Source organism: Ursus americanus, chromosome 14 (genome assembly GCF_024610735.1).
Source record: "Ursus americanus isolate L20-20 chromosome 14, mUrsAme1.1.p, whole genome shotgun sequence".
Taxonomy (NCBI): Eukaryota; Metazoa; Chordata; class Mammalia; order Carnivora; family Ursidae; genus Ursus; species Ursus americanus.
The window spans coordinates 52,342,079-52,364,203 of NC_142140.1; the positions used below are offsets into that span (position 1 = coordinate 52,342,079).

General features: G+C 55.3%; 2 protein-coding genes across 14 annotated transcripts in view; one reads left to right on the forward strand and one right to left on the reverse strand.

Moving 5' to 3' along the window:
* The first annotated feature begins 5,750 nt into the window (after positions 1 to 5,750).
* TMED1 (transmembrane p24 trafficking protein 1) lies at positions 5,751 to 8,829 on the forward strand. Of its 2 annotated transcripts, none has more exons than XM_045774639.2 (4): positions 5,751 to 6,045; positions 6,745 to 6,842; positions 6,988 to 7,171; positions 7,773 to 8,829. In XM_045774639.2, exons 1-4 carry the CDS (start codon positions 5,863 to 5,865, stop codon positions 7,989 to 7,991), a joined length of 684 nt encoding a protein of 227 aa, XP_045630595.1. In that variant the 5' UTR covers positions 5,751 to 5,862; the 3' UTR covers positions 7,992 to 8,829. The 2 variants fall into 2 exon arrangements, with proteins under 2 accessions (XP_045630595.1, XP_045630596.1); XM_045774640.2 differs by lacking the exon at positions 5,751 to 6,045 and adding an exon at positions 6,406 to 6,632.
* The window catches only part of DNM2 (dynamin 2), an 82,704-nt gene continuing 69,152 nt past the window's right edge, over positions 8,574 to 22,125 (reverse strand). For 7 of the 12 annotated variants that reach the window (XM_045774627.2, XM_045774637.2, XM_045774631.2 and 4 more), the window contains 6 exons: positions 18,033 to 18,142; positions 15,302 to 15,413; positions 14,662 to 14,826; positions 12,025 to 12,257; positions 10,940 to 11,191; positions 9,431 to 10,348 (listed from right to left, as the gene is read on the reverse strand). In XM_045774627.2, coding sequence (XP_045630583.1) covers positions 10,279 to 10,348; positions 10,940 to 11,191; positions 12,025 to 12,257; positions 14,662 to 14,826; positions 15,302 to 15,413; positions 18,033 to 18,142 — 942 coding nt within the window. In that variant the 3' untranslated portion in view covers positions 9,431 to 10,278. Of the gene's footprint in view, positions 8,964 to 9,430; positions 10,349 to 10,939; positions 11,192 to 12,024; positions 12,258 to 14,661; positions 14,827 to 15,301; positions 15,414 to 18,032; positions 18,143 to 22,125 lie in introns of those variants that run through there. The other 5 variants (XM_045774634.2, XM_045774633.2, XM_045774628.2 and 2 more) reach the window with 2 other exon arrangements.

A 22,125-nucleotide genomic window follows, 5' to 3' on the forward strand; every position in this document is an offset into this window, starting at 1 on the left:
GGGAAGGATGTAAGTGTGTGGTCACTAAACAACAAAAAAGGGCCATTACGGTGGACTTTTTTATTTGGATACATGAGACTCATTCCAACGTCAGGAACTTTGCACATGCTGTCTCTGCTGCCTGGGACATAATTCTATTAACCTGATAATATTCCACTTCTCTTTCAGGTGTCAGCTTAAATATCACTTCTGGGAGATCTTTCCAGATCCCTCTGGACTTAGAAAAACTTCCTTGTTGCATTATACTAGAGTGCCTTGTAATTTTCCTTTATTGAAATTAGCATGCTTATATTTTCAAAGAATTTGTCTATTTCATCTAAGTTGTAGAACTTATCAGTATTAAACTCTTCATATTCCCTTATAATCCTTTTAATGTCTGTAGGGTCTGTAGTGATGTCCCTTCTTTCAATGGTAACGTGTTTTTTTCTCTCTTTTCTTGAGTAGTCTTGCTAGGTGTTAATCCGTTTTCTTAATCTTTTCAAAGTACTAGCTTTTGGCTTTGCTATTTTTCTCTATTTCCTGCTTTCGATTTCATTGCTTTTTGTCTTATCTTTATTTTTTCTTTCTTCTATTTACCTTGTTTCATTGGCTCTTCTTTTCTTAGGGGCTCAAGATGGAAACTTAGATAATTGATTTTAAAAATTTATCTCCAAATATAAGCATTTTAAGCTATATATTTCCCTCTAAGTACTGCTTTAACTGCATCTCACACATTCTGACATATTGTGCCTAAGTTAGAAATATTTTCTTATTTCCCTTGTGAATTTTTTCTCTGACTCATACATTATTTAGAAATGTGTCAATTTCCAAACATTTGGGATTTTTTGATAGCTTACTGTTAGTGATTTTTAAATTTAATTCCTTTGTGGCCAGATAATGCACTCCATATAATTTCAATCCCTTGAGATTTATTGATACTTTGTTTAATGGCCCAGCATATCTTGATCCACATTCTGTATGCACTTGAAATGAAAGTACACTCTGCAGTTGCTTGGTATAATATTCTGTAAATATCCATTAAATTATGTCATGGTGATTTACAGAACATGCTTGAATTTATTGAAATCATCCAGCTCTCTTCCTTCCAGGGTGCAGGGGTGGGTCTGTGGTGCCTCTTGTAGTTTCCCAATGCCTACCACAGTGCTTGGCACACAGTGAACCACAACTACTTCTTGATTGTCTGACCTGAAAGTCGAAAAATAGTCATTCAGTCTATTTTTTTGCTCTATCCTGGCTGTGTAAGATACAGAGTTAAGAGAGATTCCTGGCTTATTTATTCCACCAACTGTTTACCGAATGCCATGAAGGGTTCAGAACTGTGCTGAGTGCCAGGAACACCATGAGGAATAAAAAACTCCTGCCCTCAGGATGCCCAGAGTTTGATTAGAGAGTCAGACAAGCAGATAATGAAAGTCCAGTTGGTGAAGAGCTATAATGGAGGCAGTCACCAAGGGGAGCTCTTAACCTAGCTTCTTCTGCATGTTCAGGGAGGGTTTCTGGGAGGAGGTGTTAGATATCTGACTCCAAAAGCCTGAGAAGTTGACAAGGGAAGGACATTCTAGGGAGACATAATAATATGTGTGAAAGACCTTGGATGAATGTGAGGACTTCATCCTGGGAGCATTTAACATGGTGCAGGAATCGTGAACCTGGAATTCTGAATTCAGATAAACAGACACACTTCCCTGTATTAGTCAGCTATCATAGAGATAGCACCAAGAAGAGGTACAACTAGGAGTCATGGGCAGGGTGAAGGGAAATCAGCAAGGGATGGTGACTCCCCGGGGTCAGGACACTGTTACCAGCCCAGGCCTAAAGTTGCTAGGGAGGAAGCTGTTGTGGAACCTGGGGAGAGCTGGAGTTGCAGGCTCTGGTAGAGACATGCAGACCACCAGGGTGGGGGAGCCAGAGTATATATCCCTACACCCTCCTTTCCTCCAGCCCTCAGATCTCCCTACCAGGGCCAAACTCAACTGGATGTGAGGAAAAGGCAGCTAAGTTGACCCGCCGTGTAGCGATCAGCCCCCAGGGGCACAGAGCAGTGCGGGAAAGGGTGGAAAAGGGCTCTGGTAGGGCGCACAGAGACTGCCTAGCACGCATCTCAGAATTGTTTGGTTATAATTTCAGGGGATTCCTGGCCCCAAGAAGCTAGTCGGGCAAACTCTGCATGGTTTTAAGAACCCCAGGCCGACTGTAGGCCAACGTTACAAAGCAAAGATGGACACTACAGGATGTGGCCCATGTAACTAACTGCTCCATCTCTTCTCTGGCTACTCCCCTCCCTCCGTTCTATTTCCTTTCTGCCCCTTGAGCCTTCTGAGTGCCTTCTGACCTCAGAGAGTGGTTCTCTCTGCTTGCCTCCTCTTCCTTCTACTTCAAGTTTGGGATTCAATGCCACCTCCTCAGGGAAGCCTTCCCTGACTCCACCCAGGTGAAACGAGCCACCTACCTACCACCTAACATTTACTCTGTAGTGCCCATAACTACCTGAAATCATCTTCGTGCTGAACTTGGCTAGTGTACAATCCGGCTCCTCTGCTGGGATGGCAACTCCATGAGGACACAGACAGAATCTGTTTTATTCACAGTGTCAGACACTCAGTAAATACTTGAATACTTGGACGGGGGTAGTTTTTGTTTAATTGAAGGAAACAAGAAACAGAAAGTTCGACAAACTGAGCAAACATAGTCAGAATCAAGTTTATCTGAACTCTGGAAGACAGGGAAAGGTTTGTGCTAACCAAGTGAACCCTGAATCAAAATGAAAAGGAAAATCGAACATGGCAGGGAAGCTCTGTCTTATTTTCCCCACCCTTTCCTCATCTCCCTCCCAGTGCGGTGGAGGTCTTGAAGACAGCAGCCTGTGTCCCCAGTATGGGGCTCCTGTACCCTGTTGCTGAGGTTGGCAGTATGGTGTTTGTCTGTTTTAACACATCTGGGGGCTACCCGTGGGACTGACTCAAGGTGCTTGTCTGTTGAACTCAGAATGCATTCCTGGAAAACACTGTTAAGGCAAAGGGAAAAATTCACAGCCACCTGGGGCAAAATATTATAATCGAGGACAACATTAACCAGTGATTTTACTAGCAAACATGGCTTTATTCAGGAATAGCAAAGAAATGCAACTGAGGACAAGCTAGGTCCAGCAAAAGCATAAGCAGGTCTGGAGAACAAAGAGGAACACTCTTTTATAGAAGAAAGGGGAAGTCTGGAAGGCTGTTATGAATAAGAAATCCATTGGATTAAACTGGCAGTTGGGAATGTAGTGATGTTTCATTGGTTGAGTGGTGTCAGTCTCTGGTTGGCTGGGCTGCTACCAGGAGGAGAAAACCTTTCTTCCTCCTGCTGCAAGGTACATCTCTTCCTGTGGGGTCTGCAATTGACAGTGAGTGGTAGGGTGTGAGAGCTTCCCCTTCTACCTCCTGATTCCATTCTAAAGGAGGTTTCCATTTATTAATTTTCACAACAATGGACATGCCAAAAGTCGGGAGCAAGAGCTGGGGTGAGAAGGGCATTCAGAAGCACCCATATATAATGGGGGATTTAGAAAGCAAAGTGCATGCCCAGGGCAGGACAAATGCTCAGAAAACACCTGAGAAGACCCTAAGCTTTCATCTCAGGCTTATCTCTAGGCTCAGCACAAACAGGAAGTGAAGGCTAAGGCAAAACTGTAAATGACCTGGAAAAGCATTGAGGGAGTCCACAGAAAAAATCTGGGGGAAGTTTTTTGTTTCTTTTTTCTTTCTTCTGCTTGCTCTCTATAACATATAAATAACTCTTATAACTCAACAACAAAAAGACAACCCAATTTTAAAATGGGCAAAAGTCGTGAACAGACATTTCTAAAAACAAAACAAACACACACACACACACACAAAACAAAAAACCCAAAAAACTACTAACGTCTAACAAGCACCTGAAAAGATGCTCAACATCATCAGGGAAATACAAATCAAAACCACAACGAGACTACTTCACAACCATTAGGATGGCTATAATAGAAATAAAACAGAAAACAGCTGGTGTGGATAAGGATTTGGAGAAATTGGAGCCCTCATACATGATTGGTGGGGTACAAAACGGTGCAGCTCCGTGCTCACCAAGGAGTCTGCTGGAAATTCTTTCCATCCCCCACCCCCGCAGGCTCTCTCTAAAATAAATAAGTAAAACCTTAAAATAGAGATGCCTGGGTGGCTCAGTCAGGTAAGCGTCTGCCTTTGGCTCAGGTCATGATCTCAGGGCCCTGGGATGGAGTCCCACGACCCGCTCCTTGCTCAGCGGGAAGCCTACTTCTCCCTCTGCCTGCTGCTCCTCCTGCTTGCGCTCTCTTTCTGACACATAAATAAAATCTCAAAATAAAATATTTTTAAGAATCTTTAAAATATATATATTTCTTTTTTTTTTAATTAAAAATAAATAAAAAGATCCACATTCTCCACACTTCAAAATATCCAAGCAGCGAGTCTGAATCAGTCAGAAAACTTTGGGAGTGAAAAGGAACACTAACAGTGACTGCACATAAACTTTGACATAACAAGGTGGTGTGACTTCCCCAAGCTCTCCAAAAGCAGGAAAGAGCTGACAGCCACCAGCTGTATTCGAAGAGTAATTGTCACCAACTGCCAACCACTCCAGGGCCTATCTTTAAAGACTCAAAATTTCCACCTAAACATTTTTTCTTATGTTTAGACAGAATCACCAAGAAGAGGCCATTTCTCCAGTGACTTCTTTGCTTATCTGCCAGCTATCTTCCCAGAGGGTGGTCGCCTCCAAATACTCCAGACTGAGGGAGAAGAGGTTACATGGTGGGCTGCCTAGTGGTGGGCGATCAGCCTGGAAAATAGCAGATTAATACATACTGAGGGCCCACATGTGCCAAGTGCTGAACAAGCATTATCTCAATCTTCGCAACAGCCCAATGAGGTAGGACAAGCAACACCCCAACCTACGGATGAGGCACTGGAGGCCCAACGAAATGATTTCAACCCAAAGGTCGGTGGTGGGGTGGGCGTGGGTGGCTTGAACTAGGCTTCGTGGCTCCCAGGCCCACGCTCTCCTGACTTTTAGCACTTGGCTGTCATTTTTCCTACCTTGGGTCACGTCAATTACTCTGTTTATCTTCTGGCCCCCCGAGTCTGAGACCTTTGGGTTGCAGAGTGGGCTATGCCCCTCTGCGGACTCTACGCAAAGAAAACGGAGCGCCACGGGCAACGCTTCGTCTCGATTCCCACAGCCGCCCTATGGGGTGGTCGTTCCATCACCAACTACAAACGAAACTGCCAAAGTGATGGTTCTAAGGAGGAAAGGGAATAAAGGGTGAGGCCACGAAACTGGAGCCACGCACAAGAAACACGAAACCCACATCAACACGAGTCTTTCTCGCCCCAGTGAATCTTTTTATGCGTGAACCCTACGGGTCGCGCACGGGTCCACGCCCAGCATTTATCTTAAAACCACTTCACCCAGACTGGATCGCTAGACGTTCGTACCGCGCAGCGTACTCTGGGAAGACCGCAGGGAGGTGCCTTAGAAGGTCCCGGCCCGCCTATGACTTAGTTGTCTTAACTTTTGCCTGAGAAACACGCACCATCATAGTGCTTATTTTTGAACTTTTCCTCACCATCTGTTGAGACTAGAGCTAGTGGCTACTCAGAAAAAAAGTCTCCAGAAGGTTGAGTGTTTTAAGACGTAGCAGGCATTCATTCGGGCAGCTAAGCTCTCAGGGGGCCCTTCACTTTTCCTCTCGGTTCGCTTCACACCACCGACACAAGCGGCTGCCAATGAGCTCCGCCGAGTAGCAGAGGGGGCAGGGCCAGCTCTTAAAGGAACCGCGACCTCTTAGCAGACCGGAGGGTGACCCGGATGATGGCGGCCGGAGCGGCCCTAGCCTTGGCACTGTGGCTACTACTGCCGCCGGTGGGGGTGGAGGGGGCAGGGCCCCCGCCGATCCAGGACGGCGAGTTCACGTTCCTGCTGCCTGCGGGGAGGAAGCAGTGTTTCTACCAGTCTGCACCGGCCAACGCAAGCCTCGAGACCGAGTACCAGGTAGAGGGTCCCGAGTCGGGCAGCACGCAAGCAAGCGGAGCCAGGGCGAGGGGGCGTGGCCAAGCAGCTGAAACGAGGCATGGGTTAAAGAGGGAGGGGGAGGAGCCGGTGCGTATGAGCGCGGGGGCGGAGCTAGGAGGAGCGTGCAGGAGCTGGTCGGGACGGTGCGTGGGAGCGGAGGGGGTGGGAATAATGGCAGGAGGCGGGGTTAGAGCGAGACTGCCAGAGGGGGCGGGGCCATCGTTTATAAGAGGGCTCCCCTCACAGGGCAGGAACCTCGCGAGTGGGCGTGGCCAAAAGTCGGCCCGACTGGGGGATCTGGTGGGCGTGGCCAAGATGCGCCACTGGAAAGGGCGTGGTCAACATGAGGCTTTTTCAGGGCCTGGGTTAAGGAAAGCAGGGCCCTGTCGCCTCACTTGGGGTGTGGCCAGGTAAACGTTGATCAGGGACTTACGACTGGGGCATGACCAGACGAAAGAGACAAACCCAAAGCTGTCCTATCAATGAAGACTGAGCCAAGGCAAGGGGCGCGGTCAGGGGGACAGTTGGGGCAGGACCAGGTTGCAGGTGTAGGTGTCAGCGCTCAGGTAGGCCCCTGGTCGTCCTGGATGGGTCTGTGCGGGTTGTCCAGCCCTGGCTTTCCCTGGCAGGTGCCCTTCGCCTACCCCTAGCCCTCCACCCTCTTACCTGTACCCCCAGGTGATCGGAGGTGCTGGACTGGATGTGGATTTCACGCTGGAGAGCCCTCAGGGCGTGCTGCTGGTCAGCGAATCCCGCAAGGCAGATGGGGTGCACACGTGAGTTAAGTCCCACTGTCTGCCTGGGTTTAGTTTCAGCCCTGCCCCTCCCCAGTGGCCTCAGGTTACCTAACCACCTTCCCTGCCTCTCGAAGTCCGGCCGGTGGGCCATTCTGGGTCATGTATGTCTGTGTCTTCCTCCCAGGGTGGAGCCCACGGAGGCTGGGGACTACAAGCTGTGCTTTGACAACTCCTTCAGCACAATCTCTGAGAAGCTGGTGTTCTTCGAACTCATTTTCGACAGCCTGCAGGATGACGAGGAGGTCGAGGGCTGGGCAGAGGCTGTGGAGCCCGAGGAGATGCTGGATGTCAAGATGGAGGACATCAAGGTACGCCCAGGCTGAGCTGGGGCCACTCGTCCCAAATCTCTGGCTTTGGGCAACAGTGCTCCCCTATTCTTGCACCCTGACTGGGGTCCTCATCTGCCTGACCCAGCCGGCCAGGTACCCCCACCTTAGTTAGAAAAGTAGCCACTCACAGTTAAAATAATAGCACATTTCTAGATGTAGGAATTTCCAGGGCTTAACTAACTCATGAAATCTCCATATGAGGTAGGGACTGTGCTCCCAATGCCCCATTTTAACTGAGGCATAGGATGCCTAAGTAACTTTCCTAAGGCCACACAGTAACTGACAGATCCAATATTAGCAACTGTGCTGTTAACTACTAGTAAGTACATTTTTTATACTTATTTAGGCATTCAATTCTCACTGCAATCCGGAGGAAACTGAGGCCCAGAGAGGTTAATTAACTTGCCCAAGGCCACCCAGCCAGTCAGCACAGAGGAATTTAGACTCAGGCAGCCTGGCCACAGAGTCTCCTCTCAGCAATCTCCTCCCAAAACATAGGCTCACCCCATTCCCCCAGTTTTATGGGTCCCTGCTCCCTGAAGGGTGGAGGCCTGACCCTGCCCCCCTCTCTGCTCCGCAGGAGTCCATTGAGACCATGAAGACCAGGCTGGAGCGCAGCATCCAGATGCTGACGCTACTGCGGGCCTTTGACGCACGTGACCGCAACCTGCAGGAGGGCAACCTGGAGCGGGTCAACTTCTGGTCTGCTGTGAACGTGGCCGTGCTGCTGCTGGTGGCCGTGCTCCAGGTCTGCACGCTCAAGCGCTTCTTCCAGGACAAGCGGCCTGTGCCTACGTAGCCCCAGAAGGAAGAACACGGAAAGGAGGGGCAGCAGGGCACATGTGTGTGAGATATGGGGGTCGTTTCCCCAAACTTAAGTTTCTTATGGGAGGGGAGACCACGCAGTCACGGCCCGAGGTATGGCCCTCGTGTATCTCCTCCCTGCCAGGGGCCAGGCTGGAAACATTTGTTGGCTTGGCTGGTAGGCCTGGGCCCTCCAGGAGGGACAGCTCAGAGGCTGCACCTGCTTTCCTGGAAATTGTGCATGGGGGGGGAGGGCACTGCAGCATTTGAACGAGACCCTTGGATATTCTGGCCCTTTTCCGTGTCCCCTCCTGTAAATGTGTGTGCCTTAGCCCAAGTCCCAGCCTGCACTGGCACTGCTTGGTGTGGGATGGGGCCCAGGAAGCAAACTCTCTTTCCCCTTCCCTCCTGGCCTTCTGAGCCAGGGTCCAGTGGGAGGGGGCTTGCTGCTTGTGGGACCCCATGCTTTTGTCTCCTTGTCACCCCACCAGAGGCCTGTTGCTGCTGCTGGGGGCGGCTCCCAGGCTGGGGGTGGCCTGCTTATGCCAGGGGCCGGGAAGGAGACACGGCTGCAGTGTTCTTGCGAGGACAGTCACTTTATTGAGAGGAAGGAGCCCAGCCCCTCAGCCCAGCGCGGGGTGGGCTCGATGCGAGGTCTGGTAACAGAACTCTAGGAGTGGCAGGCTGCATGACCACCCGCCCCTCCTGCTCTCTCTGCAGAGGCCCCGGGCAGGGCTGAGGGGTGACCCAGCCAAAGCTTGTGCAGGAGCCTCACGGAACAAAGGGCGGTCTGGCCTGGGCACTGGAGTCAATAAATTATGGTCAGAAAATCACAGAGCCTGGTGACTGGGGCTCAGGGACACCAGCCGGGACAGACCTGCCCCCAAGGGGGCAAACCAGGCAGGCGGGAGGGGTCTCCCACGAAGCTCAGAAGAAAGGCCGGGCGGGAGCCGATGGAGGTGGTCGCCTGGGCACAAGAGAAAAATCAGAAAGCAAAGTTTAACTGTGACCCGGGCTGGGCCAGAAGGCCTTGCACCTGGGCAGAGTCCTTAGGACTACAGTGGTGGGGAGGGGGCCCTGACCACGGCAATCTGGGGTGGAGGGCCGGGATTCTCTCTCCCCTGTGGGATTCTGCCGCCCACCCCAGGCCTGTGTCAGGGGCTGCAGCCAGGCCTCTGGGTTAGTATGTGTGGAAGGGGAGTGGCGAACATTTGTCCCCACACCTGACATGTTAAGGAAAGCAAGAGATTTTCCCTCTAGAGCACGGCTGCCTCTGGAAGAAGTGAACTCTCCCTAAGAGGAGAGTCCCAGGAGCAGGGTGTGAGCGCGCCCATGGTGGAGGGGAGATGGGGTCCTTGTCGGAGGCCTGCCAGGGGAAGGTGATCAGTCCACGTTCTCAGCCTGAACGCCAACACAAAAGGCCCACACAGCAGCCACCAGAAGCTTCTTCCCTTTATTTTAGTTTATTAATAGGATACAGAGTGCAGGCACTTACAGTGGTCAAACTGAGCAAGGAGCGAGCAGGGTCTGCTCAGCGACGGGCCACCTGGGGCCCACCCCGTCGGGGAGGCCTGGGTGGGAGTCAGGAGCCCCTCAAAGCCTCCCCACTCACTCAGCCCTGAGCCGGAGCCACCCTGGGGACCTAGGAGGAGGAGGGGACCCAGGGAGGAGAGAGCAAGGCCGGCAGGACAGAGGCTTCCAGACCCGGCGAAGGCACCTCTGGCAGCCGAGGCTCGGCCGTGTGGTTAATACGGCCAAGGAAGGAATATTTACAACTCGCAGGGCGGGCAGCGTGGGGCCTGCTGGGCCTGGCTCACTGCCTGGAGCTCCCGCTGCTGAGAAATGGACATGCTCCTTGGGCCCCAGGAAGGGCTGGGGGGTACAGGCACTCTTGGTGCCCCAGTTTCCAGAAGGCCTGGTCTTCTCAGGCTTTCCTGGCCAGAGAAGCCCTGGGTGAGTCCCCCGCCCAGCCCGGCCCCAGCCTGAATCCTCATTCGAGATGGCGCCCAGAGCGCATTCCCTCCTCTGCTACCCTGTGGCTCCATCCCCCAAAGTGCAACGGCCCAGCTCCCACCCCTGCCCCAGGGCTCCAGGGCCCCTTGTTCAGTGCTGTGTCCAGCTGGGGATGGGGGCCAAGGTTAGGGAGGAGTCAGGGGGCTGCCCACAGGGAGCCTGGTCCTGGCACGTGGATGACAGGGTCAGGGGCAGCGGAGGGGCCCAGACCACCGAAGCTCCTGCACAGCGGGTGTGCGAAGACCCCCTGAGAACACGCCCCCCGCGGCCTAGTCGAGCAGGGATGGCTCGGCTGGGCGGATAATGGTGGGCCGGCTGGGCGCAGCAGGGGGTCTTCTGCTGCAAAGAGAATAAAGACAGACGGGGGGGGGGGGGGGGATGGCAGTGAGGCCATAAGTAGGACCAGGGAGGGCACCCAGGCCCCACGACCCCCGCCCCAGGGTGCTGCCCGATGCCCGACGCTCTGAAGGCTGCCGGAGTGCCACGAAGGAGCTTGCTGTGTGACTCCGGGTGAGTCCCCACCCACCCCAGACCTTGGGTTCCTCACAGGAGAAGTGTGGAGAACAGCCTGGCCTGCAGGCTGGAGTGAGGCAGGGCAGGAGTGTGCGATGGCTCATGTGTGTGTCCTCAGTAAGGAAACAAAGGCCAAAACCAGAAGGGGCCCCGTGTGAGGAGTCCCAATCTGTGTGGTGGGCCAACCGCTCAGGCAGAGGACAGGCCTGGGAGCCCTGGAGTGACCCTGACTCCCCACCACTCTGTGACTTTGGGCAAGCAAGTTGGCCGCTCTGGGCCTTAGTCTTCACACCACCCAAAAGGGGTGAATACTCTATTCCCCTCAGGGCACAAGGAGAGTCCATACATTCAAGGAGAGGCCCCAGGGCGCGGGCTGGTGGCTCTAGTGGCGGGCAGTGAGGGGGAGTCCAGCCTTACCTGGGCACTCCAGGCGGGATACCGGGTGGAATCCGAGCCGGCCGAGACGGGATCTGAGGCGGGGCCGAGAAGGGGTCACTGTTGGCAAACACGCTCTGGGGTCCTGGCCTGGACGGGATGGGGGGCGCGGCAAAGGAAGCTGCTGCCCCCACTGGCACCGGAATCAGAGGGGGCCCTGGGGTCGGGCCTCTCACTGCTGGGGGCCGGCCTGGGGGATGCACGCTGGACATGGGTCGGCGCTGTGGAGTGGGGCTGTGGAGGAAGGAGAGGGTGTGAGCCGGAGAAGGGGGTGGGGAGCACCAGCCTTGCCAGGGTAGCTGTGGAAACCCAAGGTGGCCAGGGTGTGGCGCAGGCTGGCAGTGGCTACCACCCTGGGAGGTGCCGCTTCCCTGCCTCCTCCAATCCACCCTCATTAGCCAAAGATCCTTCCAGAACCCAGCCCTGACTCAAGTCCAGTGCCTCCAGAGGCTACAGGGCCTTGAAGCCCCTGCCCTGGGCACCCCACAGGCTCCCCTGAGCCGGAGCACCCACTATGCCCTCTCCCTAAGGAACTCCATGGCTCCTTGAGGCCTCAGCAGGGCTGGCACCTTCTAGGAGATTCCCTTGACCAACCCTCTCTCCTCCGGATACCTGCCCTGTCACTGGTTGCGTGTCCCTGTCTGATGCTCTGCATTGCCCACGCCAGCATCTTATTTGCATCCAACAGCTCTGAGGTGGTTGGGGGGGCCAGGGATAGGCCAGTCATGGCCTCCGGCTGTTCCTGCAGACCCTCCCCAACCTGCCATTCTTGCCTGTGCTCCGTGCTCCAGGATGATGATCCCATGGCCCCTGCCTGCCCTGGCCTCTCGGGCTTCCACTGGGGCTTAACCAATGGAAAACATCAGGAGTCAGATGGGCCTTCCACCCAACCCTTCTACTTGTCGCTTCAGGCCCGGGCCAGGTAGCAGCTCCCACTGTGACCAGGCCCCTTCCCCCTACTCGCCCCTGGGCCGGGCCCTGACAGGACACATGGCGGTGGGGGGGGGGGGACTGGGGACCCGCAGGCGGCAGCCTCCGCACACTACAGGTGCCCAGGCTGCTCGGACCTGTGGCTGGTGGTGCTCTGGAGCCAGGTGTCATCGACGGGCGGGGGAACAGGCGTGGACACGGTGCTGGTGCTAATGTCCCCGATGATGTTGAGGGCCTCCTTGAGCGCATGGTACATGCGCAGCATGTCGTCCCGCCGCTGGGCCTGGTCGGCCGACTCCTCCATGAGGCTGCTCTGGTCCGCTGAGGAGTACAGGTAGGCCAGCAGCTCGTGGTGGATGAAGGCCTTTGTCTGGGGGCAAGGGGCAGAGAGGTCAGGGCGTCCCCCACACCTGCCGTTACGACCGGCGCAAAAGCACCCGCCACACTTGGTGGGCTGTCTGGTCTTTAGCTTTACTGTACGACGTGTACGATGTTGGAAACGCGGGTGAGCGTTCTACCCAGCTGTCTGCCGCGTCTGTCGGGGGCCCCGTCACGTGTCCTTCCAGCCTATTCCACAAGACGCTTATTAAACTTGAATCCTGCCTCTTTTACTGTTGTTTTTCCTCTTATTTGTTGTCTTCAAACTAACTTTCATTATAGTTTCTGTTAATTTTATACTTTGTTCCTTCCTAAAACCTCTAACAGGATACAGGAGTTTTTCCAGTTACTTTTATGGAGTTTCTAGGTACGTGTTCGTGTGTCCAGGAGCTTCTCCAACTAGGATCCAGTTTTCCTACTTTTTGTCAGTGTTTCACACCTCTAAATGATTTTTCCGATCAAACTGCACTGGCTAGTAGCTCTGCAAGAAAGTTTGTTTGCTTGTTTGTTTTAAGATTTTTATTTATTCATTTTAGAGAGGGAAAGAGACTGCGTGCAAGCAGGGGGAGGAGCAGAGGAAGAGGGAGAGAGATCCCGCAGACTCCCCGCTAAGCACGGAGACTGATGTGGGACTAGATCCCAGGACCCTGAGATCATGACCTGAGTTGAAATCAAGAGTCGGACACTCAACCGACTGAGCCACCCAGGCGCCCCTCAGGAAAATTTTAAACACAAGTGGAGATGGCCAACTTGTTCTTCATTTTGGAGGGGATGCCTCTGGAGCTTCCCCATTCAGGGCAAGAGTGGTTCTGAGACTGAAACATTCAGGCTCATAACAGAACACTCCTTCTACCACTGTCTTTTTTAAGAACAGATGTTGACTTTTCCCAGACGAACTTTCAGCATCTGCAAAAATGACCATGCTTGAGAGTTTCTTTTCCCTCCCCTTTCAGACAAATGGAGCCCTCCTTACATTCTGTTATGCTCCATTGTTTTCCACTTTGTGAGTGAGAGTTATTATCAACCTGGAGACCCCCGCTGCTGCTGCTTTTTGCTAGAATGCCTATAAATTACATGGATTCTCCTAAGGGGATACAGATTTCCAATCTTTGGCCACTACACAACAATGCTAAAAAACTAAGCACGTATGTGCTCAACTGGAATATGGGCAAAGGTCTCTGTGGGGAAAATTCCTGCCAACAGAACTTTGAGGCCAAACCACATATGCATTTTAAATTTCAGAGTGGCAGCAGCAAGTATATGAGAAACCCCATTTGTTTTTTTTTTTTTTTTTTTTTTATTAAGATTTTTTATTTATTTATTTGACAGAGACAGAGACAGCCAATGAGAGAGGGACCACAAGCAGGGGGAGTGGGAGAGGAAGAAGCAGGCCCACAGAGGAGGAGCCTGACGTGGGGCTCGAACCCGGAACGCCGGGATCACGCCCTGAGCCGAAGGCAGACGCTTTAACCGCTGTGCCACCCAGGCGCCCCCGAGAAACCCCATTTGTATGCGAAGAACACAGCAGCACACCACGAAACAGTGCTCGCCCCAAGGAGCTCGAGAAGAACAGCGAGGAAGAAGGGGTTTGGGATTTTTGCTTGTTACACGGAGAGCTTTTATAGGCACGACATAAACCAAACCCGGTCTACACAGATTCCTGAGTGCCTAGCTGAGCTCAAGGCCTGAGGCAGGAGTCCCCGCACCCTCCCAGCAACCTAGAGCCAGAGACGTTAGCACAGCTGCATTTCAGCAAAGAGGAGCCCAAAGCCCCAAGCGTCTCGGGAGCCCTGGGGGAGGCAGGTAATGCCCCCGAGGGAAGGTGGGCTGGGCTGCAGGCCAACAGGAGGCCACGGTTAGGGACATACTCAGTCTGGGTTTTAATTCCACCTCCCCTGAGTGACTCAGGGCAGGTTTGTTGACCTTGCTGGGCCTCGTCCTGTCTATAAAATGGAGATGACAGCGGTCCCTCTCCTAGCTTCAAGTACCTAAGTAAATGGAGTGAGCCGCATGTGGCCTGCACCTTCCAATTTCCCAAGAGAGGCTGAGAATCCTGATTCTGATGTTAAAAAGGTAGTGACTCACTCTAATTTTACATTTTATACTGTGTGGGGGCACCTGGGGGGCTCAGTCGGTCGGGCGTCTGCCTTCGGCTCAGGTCATGATCCCAGGGTGCTGATATCAAGTCCTGCATCGCACTAGTTGCTCAGTGGGGAGTCTGCTTCTCCCTCTGCCCCCCCCCCCACTCATGCTCTCCCTCCCTCTCTCACACTCTTTCAAATAAAAACATAAAAGCTTTAAAAAACAAACCAAACCGTGTCCAGGCCAAATCTGGGTGTGGCTGCCCCGGCCCCTTCCCCCAAAGACGGGCAGCCCCTAGCGGGCCGGGCACTCACGTTGTTGATCATGAGGTGCATGATGGTCTTTGGCATGAGGTCGCGGATGGACTTGTTGATGATGGCCACATAGGAGTCCACCAGGTTGCGAATGGTCTCCACCTGCCGCTCGAGCTGCGGGTCCATGGAGAAGGTGTTCTCCTGGACTCCATCCTCGTTTTCTGCCTGCAGGGGGAGACAGCAGACGGTGAGGGGTGACCGTGACCTGAGGCGAGCGTGGGGAGCCCCCCTTCCTGCCTACCACTGGCTTTCTGGGGATGCCCCTGCCTGCCCCTGGCCTCAGCTGCCTGGACCTGGGGTGACCACGGCCCAAGGTGATTTGACCCTCTCACCTAGGGACTGGAACATGTTAATTTGGGGGCCGAGGGCAGCCACGTTCACTCCACCTCAAGGACAGGAGGAGGAGAGGGAACAAGAAAGATGAGATCTCAAGCCATGTATCTCCCTGGCCTTGGCTTTGGTTGGAGAACCTTCTGTGCCCTGATGGCAAAACCCTCTCCCCCTTTCTCCTTTGTTTGCTCAAGAGAGTACAGGCTACGTGCCTAGAAATGACCCACCCAGCAAGACGCTAGACCCCTTCCTCTCCCAGGAGGAGTCAGCTCAGTCCAAGATGCGTTGGCCGGGCAGGGCAGCTCCTCACCTGGTCCTTCTCGGGGTAGACCCCGGCTCGGAGGAACGAGGCCTTCCAGCTGTCCACATCCTCCTGGGAGTCACAGGCCAGCTCGATCTGCCGAAGGTCCTTGTAGACATTCCTACAGTGAGAGGAAGAGGCACGTTCTTGACTCTGCCCACGGGCCTGGCGAGCGCAGGAGCCGTAGCGTGGGCTCTGCGGTCTGACAGGCGGGGACTCACACCTGACCCAGGCACAACTGAGGCCCCGGGATGGCAGTAGCACCTACACCCTGCTGGGCTGATGGAGGACCAAGTCCATGCCTACAGCACCCAGAACCGTGCCAAGGGCAGAGCACATGCTCAGCGAGCATCTGCATCTAGCAGCATCCGTGGGGTTTGGTTTTTGTGGGTTCAGTAGACACCTCTCTTTTCTCTGGGAACTGCTCCTCTCTTATGTTCTCCTGTGGGGGCCAAAGGCTGCCAAAGATACTCTCAGAAGCGGGCAGGTGTCCCTCAACACCCCTGGTTGGGCAGCTCCCATCAAGGTGTTCTCAGGGAGGCTATAGCAAAGTTGTCCCCGAGAACATTCCATGATGGCAGAATCGTTCTCAACTGCTGCTGTTGGCCGTGGTAGCAAAGAGCAAAGGAGGGTTCTCTGTGAGCAGCGCGAATAGGGCTAGGGTGACGAAGGAAGTTAATTTAGGTTGCATTTTATTTCAGTCAATTTACATTTAAATCGCTAAGTGAGACCAGCCGCTGGCTACTGCATTGGATAGTGAAGGTCTAGAATGTGCCCCGATTCCTGGGGGCTGGGCTGGGGGGATGGAGGGCTATGCAGCTGTCCAAGGACAGGACTGAGACTCCCCGCCAAGGCACGTGAGCTGCTGGGCAAATGGGGGTCTGCGAGCAGAAGGCAGGCGCAGAGCCACAGGCTGGGGGAAAAGCGGATGGACACTATTTATGGATGGCATTTACGGACGGTGTTCCGTAGGCCAGATCTGTGCCGCACACACGCCATCCTGTCCCACAAGCAGGTGCACTCAAAACGGCCAAGTCATCCCAGAGCTTCTGTGTGAGTCTGAGGTTAGTCACGGCCTCGTGACGGAGCCACAGCTGGCTAGCCGTCTGTGAGGGCTGCCCTCGGACTTCAGGAAGGAATTTTAGCGAGTGAGAGGCACGCCTTTGTTGCTCCTTCTCCTCCTCCCTAGTACTGCCTGGAACATCGTGATGCTGGACCCTGGGCAGCCATCTTGGAAGAGAAGGAGGAAGGCTTAGGAGTAGGAGCACCTGGGCCTGGATGCCTGTGGAGTTGCCCCACCTGCCCTGGATAGTAAAGCCATAGAAAACCCAAACTTCTGTCTTGTTTCCATGACTATTATTCTGGCTTTCCTGAGCTCACTCCTAAATGCTACATTAGGTATGATCTTCACCGCCTTGCACAGGGGATCAGGGGCCAGGGAGGCAGGACAGCTGCCCTGTGCGCAGAAAGGAAGAGCCTCCCAGCAGGCCTGTCCCAGGACAAAAGCCAGGTTCTCCCACAGGCTTCTTAGGCAGGGGAGGTGGGGGGTGCAGAGGGAGGAGCCGAAGGGATACAAAGGTTTTTGGAGCCAGCTGATGGCCAAAGTGGGCCCCAAAGCTTTAGGCCAGCCCAGAACAAACTGGGACTGAGCTATTCTTACACCAAATGTGACATGAGGCTTGCCTCGAACCGTTGGGAGTGTGGGAGTGATGGGCAGCAGGAAAGGTGGTCCTGGGGCAGCAGGGAGGATGTCGGTGCCTCCTGGTCAGTCATGAAAAACCACCAGACCTTGGCTGACAGCCAGCCCCTGACTTAGGTGCTCCCTGGTTCCTGGGTGAGGGCATGTGGGAGTCCTGTGTCCACACTCAGCCCTTCCTCCTGCTCTCGGACCTCCTGCCAGAGCTGGGCCTCTTCTCACGCTGAGAAAAGCATCTTTGTTTTTGCTAATGTCTCCCCCCAATGGGTCGATTCACCAAGGGCCTCCTGGGACCTTCTCTTCTCTGTCTACACTCACCCAGGGGTCTCACCCCATCTAGGACTTTGAACACTGCCATGCAGTAACAACGCCCCAGTTCACACCGACTGGAGCTCGTTCCAGAACACCAGATTCTTATATCTGCACAGCTGCCTCCCTGACTCCCCAGTGTGGTGTCTCACACGTCCCTCTCCCTCCGTGTGGCCCAAACCCAGTCCCTGACCGTCACCAAGCCTACTCTGCCTCTGCCTTCCCCATCTCAGCGAGGGCAGCTCGGTCCCTGTGGGTGCTCAGGGTCCCCAGGAAACGCCTTCTTCTCTTGCACCTGCATCCAGGGGTTTGCTCAGCTCTGACTCTCAGAAGAGGCTGCCTCCTCCTCTAAGTCCTCAGCCCCACCCTGCCTGGGCCCCGCACCCCAATATCCGTTCCCCCTGGACGGATGCCATTCAATCAGCCCTGGTCTCCCAGATCTGGCCCTGACCCCTGTTCCCCCCATAGACACCAGGGGGAGCCCGTGAGCACCCGAGCCAGGGCCGGTCCCTCTTCTGCTCAGAACCTGCTATGGCTCCCGCATCACTTCATGTCTCTGCCCAGAGAGATCTTCCCTGACCACACGCTGGAAGCACCCCCATGGCAGGTTTCTGCTTTTTACTTGATTCCCTTTCTAGAACATGAGACTCCAGGGCAGGGACTTTATGCAGAAAGCGCTCAGTGGATGCTGAATGACCGAACGAGGCTAGTGACCTCAGCCCAGTGGGCCCTCACCTCTGCTCCGTGTTGAAGATGGCGAAGACGTGCTTGTTGGACATGAAGCCTTTCTCCACATCGCGGATTTTAAGGTTGTCCAGAGGCAGCATGTACTTCTTCTCCTTCTCCTGAGGGTGGAAGGGGAAGGGTCACCATGGACTGTACTGAGGATCTGAGGATGCCCTGGGCTGGATGCCACCCCAGGGCCTTTGCTGGAATGCTCTTCCTCCCAATGACCACATGGCTCCCACGTGCGCTCTTCAGGTTTCTGGGCAAAGGGGACTCTCCTGGAGAGGCCTGCCCTGTCCCTACCCTGCACGTGCGCGCGTGCACACACACACACACACACACACACACACACACACACGCACGCACTCTCACACTCTCTCTCTCGCCCCCGCCCCATCCTCCTCCTCCTCTTGGTACTTCCCCTCATGTAACAGGACACATCACAGTATCTTGCTCATGGACTTAGGCTACCGTCTGTCACCTGGCCTGATCTGTCAGTTCCTCAAGGCCGGGCACTCCTGTTGCTTTGGTTCACTGCTGACACACCGCGGATACTCAACATTGGCCAGTTTTCAGTCTACCCAGAATCCAACCCCAGCTTGCATGAACGAAACTGTTAACTACTACATCTTCACAATGAGCCTATAACTGAACCTGTATCCTCACCACTGTGATCCCATTTTACAGAGAGGGGAGACTGAGGCAAAGCGGGGCAGGCAACGATTCAGGGGTGGGGCTGGGATTTAAAATTCACCAGCTTCAGATGTTCCCGGGAGCTGGAAAGTGAGCCCCCTCGAGGTGATACTTGAGTTCCAAAGCCAGAGAAGTATCATTCACTTCCTAAGGGCAGCCCTGTTCAGGAAGTGCCCACTGAGTGCCCGGCACTCAGTCCTGATGACTGCTGGGGAAGCAGCTCAGAGCGGATGTGTGTCACAGAAGCCAATGTTTACTCAGCGACGGTGGCTAAGCACCTACTGTACCCCCAGTGTGGGGCTGGGCCCCTGCATGGGCATCATCTTAGACCTCCCCATGGGGTAACCTGGGGGGGTCCATTAATGAGTTTTCTACATCAGGAAACCAGAGAACAGCATCAGGGTCTATCAGGATGCCCTGGCTCCCATGCCCACATGACCCACAGCTGCTCCAGACCTTCCCTGTCCCTGCCCAGGAAGCACTGCGCTCAGAGAGGGAAGGTAGCTGCTCAGGGCACATACCAGGGGGAGTGGGCCATAATGGGACTTCAGAAGCCAGGTCCATGTGCCCCAAAGCCAGGTTTTGCCCACTACCCTTCCTTTTACATCCGGGCATCTTGGGAGAGGTGACCCCTTCCCCCTCACCAGGGAGAGTTCACTTTTTTTCACCTGTTTTGTCCCTATGTACCAGAAGACCCCAGAAAAAGCCCAACATGGCTGCTGCCTCCAAATTCCAGAGCAGCTACAGTGCTCAAGGGGAAGGGGGCCAGGGGCTCCCTGGCAGGTGGGGGCTGGCTCCAAATTTCAGGACAGAAACAGAGGCAGGTGTGAGCAGCAGCCTTGGCGCATGGGCTCGGCCCTGCAGCCTTAGGAGCTCAGATGGGCTCTGCCCCTCACTGGCCATGTGCTCTTGAGCAAGCCACTGTCCCTTTCTGCCTCAGTTTCCTCATCCATCAAAGGCAGACAGGAGTCCTGCGCTCCTTGTGCGAGGTGAGGATTAAGGCGAGTGGATGAGGCACTAGGGTTTTCTTCTGTGCGTGTCTCTCACTCTTAACGGCTCTAGAGTCCATTCACTGGGCTCTGGCAGAGGAGGAAGCAGGGCAGAGTGCTCCTTCCGGCCGAGCTGCAGTGAGGGGCAGAAAAGAGGGCCGGGGGCCACGGAGGTGGGAAACCTCCGTTCATGCTGCATTCTGGGAGTCCAAGGGCGGAGCGTGGCAAAGAAAGGCTCCAGGTAAGGCCCAGGGCCCCACCAACCTGCTAAAGTCTTGGGGGCTTTAGAAGGGGCCCGGGCAGGGGTTCCCCGCCCGGAAGATGGTGGAAGGGACTTGGCTGCCCCCACCCTGCTGTGTCAGGAGGCAGGAAGCTTCCAGCCAGCCAGCCAGGCCAAGTAACTGAGTCACAGTCCTTCTGGGCCCCGAGCGAGACGCCACATCTGGAACTGTTTATAGTGTGATTCCGCCCAGAGCGCGGCGGCTGCCTTCCTGATGCTGCTGACACGCACACACAGAACACAAACACACACCAGAGACACGGAGGCGTGCGTGCACCCCGCCCCCACCCGACCCCCAAAGAGACCTCCGCTGGCACACAGAGGCCACGGACCCAAACCCTCCCTCCCGCCCACGCCCACCCGCTCCCCAACCCCCTCCTTAGGATTTCCTGCAAACCCACAACTTTCTCCAGATGCGAGCCGGCCCCAGTCGTGCCACGTCAGAAGAGACGAAGCGGATCGGCGCAGGCAGGGGCCTCCTCGCCTGCTCGGAGGGGCCAGGGCGCGGCGGCCCTACTAGCCCCGGGGGCGGGGGGGGGGGGCTGCAGGATGGACAGCCGGCCCCGCCAACCCAGTGTTCAGACTACCTGTTCAGGGGCCTCTGAATGTGTACAGTAGTCTGCACATTGGTTAGGCTGGGCTCGGGCGAGCGGCGCGTCAGGACCGGCACCCCCACACCCGCTGCCGTCTCCACCGTGAGGCGGACCCGGAGGTGAGTGTGGTCGCCCAGCGCCCTGCTTCCCACCGCGGTGGGGACTTGGACAAAAGACTGGGGAGTCGAGAAGGGCCTGGGTGGGAGACGAGGTGCCAGGGAGAGGCAGAGGGAGCCTGCCGTCCACGGAGGGGTGGGGGACTCTGGCGGATCGGTCCCCCGTTCCTACCCCGCACTGTAACTGCTTCCTCTCGGAGGTTTTTCAAAATAAAGGAATACGCGTTGCCTCTCTGAGGGGTCTCTGACAAGGTGGCCTCAAGTTCAGGGGGAAGCTGCCACGTGTGCGACTCTGCGGGTCCCGGCTCCGCGGGGATCCGGCCCCTGCCCCTTCCCGACCTGAGCCTGCTTTGTGTCTGGGGTGCACACAGGGCCCCTCTCCCGGGCCTGCTGGTTCTCGTCACTGCCGGCGGCCGCTCCCCCTCCTCCCGCCCGGCGCTTCCGTGCCTCTGCTCTGGGCCCACCGGAGGGTCTGCGGCTCCCGCTCTCGACCCCCGCACGAGGGCAAAACCAAGCAGCCTCTCCCACACTGCGAGGAGCAGCTCTGAAAACTGGACTGGCGGGGGACTGCGAGGACGGGGTTTGGGCCCACAAGTCCCTCTACAGCTGCCCAAGGCTGTGGCCAAGCCCGGCACTCCCACCCTGGGCAGAGAGGCCGGGGCCCAAGGTGGAGACCGCCCTCGGCCAGCCTGGCAGCTGATGTACCACAGCAGACTGGGTTTCAGACCACGGGGGTGGAAGGAGGGAGAAAATGCGAAAGCGTCATCCCCACCCGCCCTCGCCCCGGCCATTTTGAGAAGCTGCTCCCTGCTCCGACCACGAGGGTTCCTTCAGGGGCGCCCTCCCTCTATGTCCCAACCCCGTGACGTTCTGTGGCCCTGGACATGCCTTCCCCCGGTTTAGAAATGGCGGCCACACAGGGTCCTTCAGGAGTCTCGGGGTTCCCGACGCTCCTGGAAGGTTCCAGGATGAATCTCTGACCTGGTGTTGAGTGGGATGATGCCATCTCACCCCTAAACACCCTCCCCTCAGAGGAAGCGTGTCTGGCCTGGGCCCTGAGGGAGTGGTCCAGGCCAGGGCTGAGGCGTCTCTCAGGACAGGGACCCTTCCCCGCTCTGTGACACAGGGCAAGTCACTGCTTGGGACCCGATTCCTCACCCACAAATGGAGTACAAGGATTTCCTAAGCAAAATGTGGCCATGGTGCGCTCTCCAAGCCTGCAAGCCTGGCACAAGGCACACGAGCTGTGCCATCCCTGGTGGGCAGAACACACAGTGGCCACGTGACTAGATTCTGGTCAGGGCTGTGAGCAGAGCGATGCATGTACCTTCCTCATCAGGCCCTTCTTTCCCTCTTCAAGCTGCTAGAGGCCACATGTGATGGGCACAGGGGATCTGGGACCTCAATGGGGAGCCACATGTTAAGGTGACA

Coding starts and splice junctions, on each gene's coding strand:
- TMED1 (XM_045774639.2), top strand. CDS start 5,863: ATGATGGCGGCCGGAGCGGCCCTAGCCTTGGCACTGTGGCTACTACTG. Junction 6,843..6,987: donor AAGGCAGATGGGGTGCACAC/GTGAGTTAAGTC, acceptor TCTTCCTCCCAG/GGTGGAGCCCACGGAGGCTG. Junction 7,172..7,772: donor TCAAGATGGAGGACATCAAG/GTACGCCCAGGC, acceptor TCTGCTCCGCAG/GAGTCCATTGAGACCATGAA.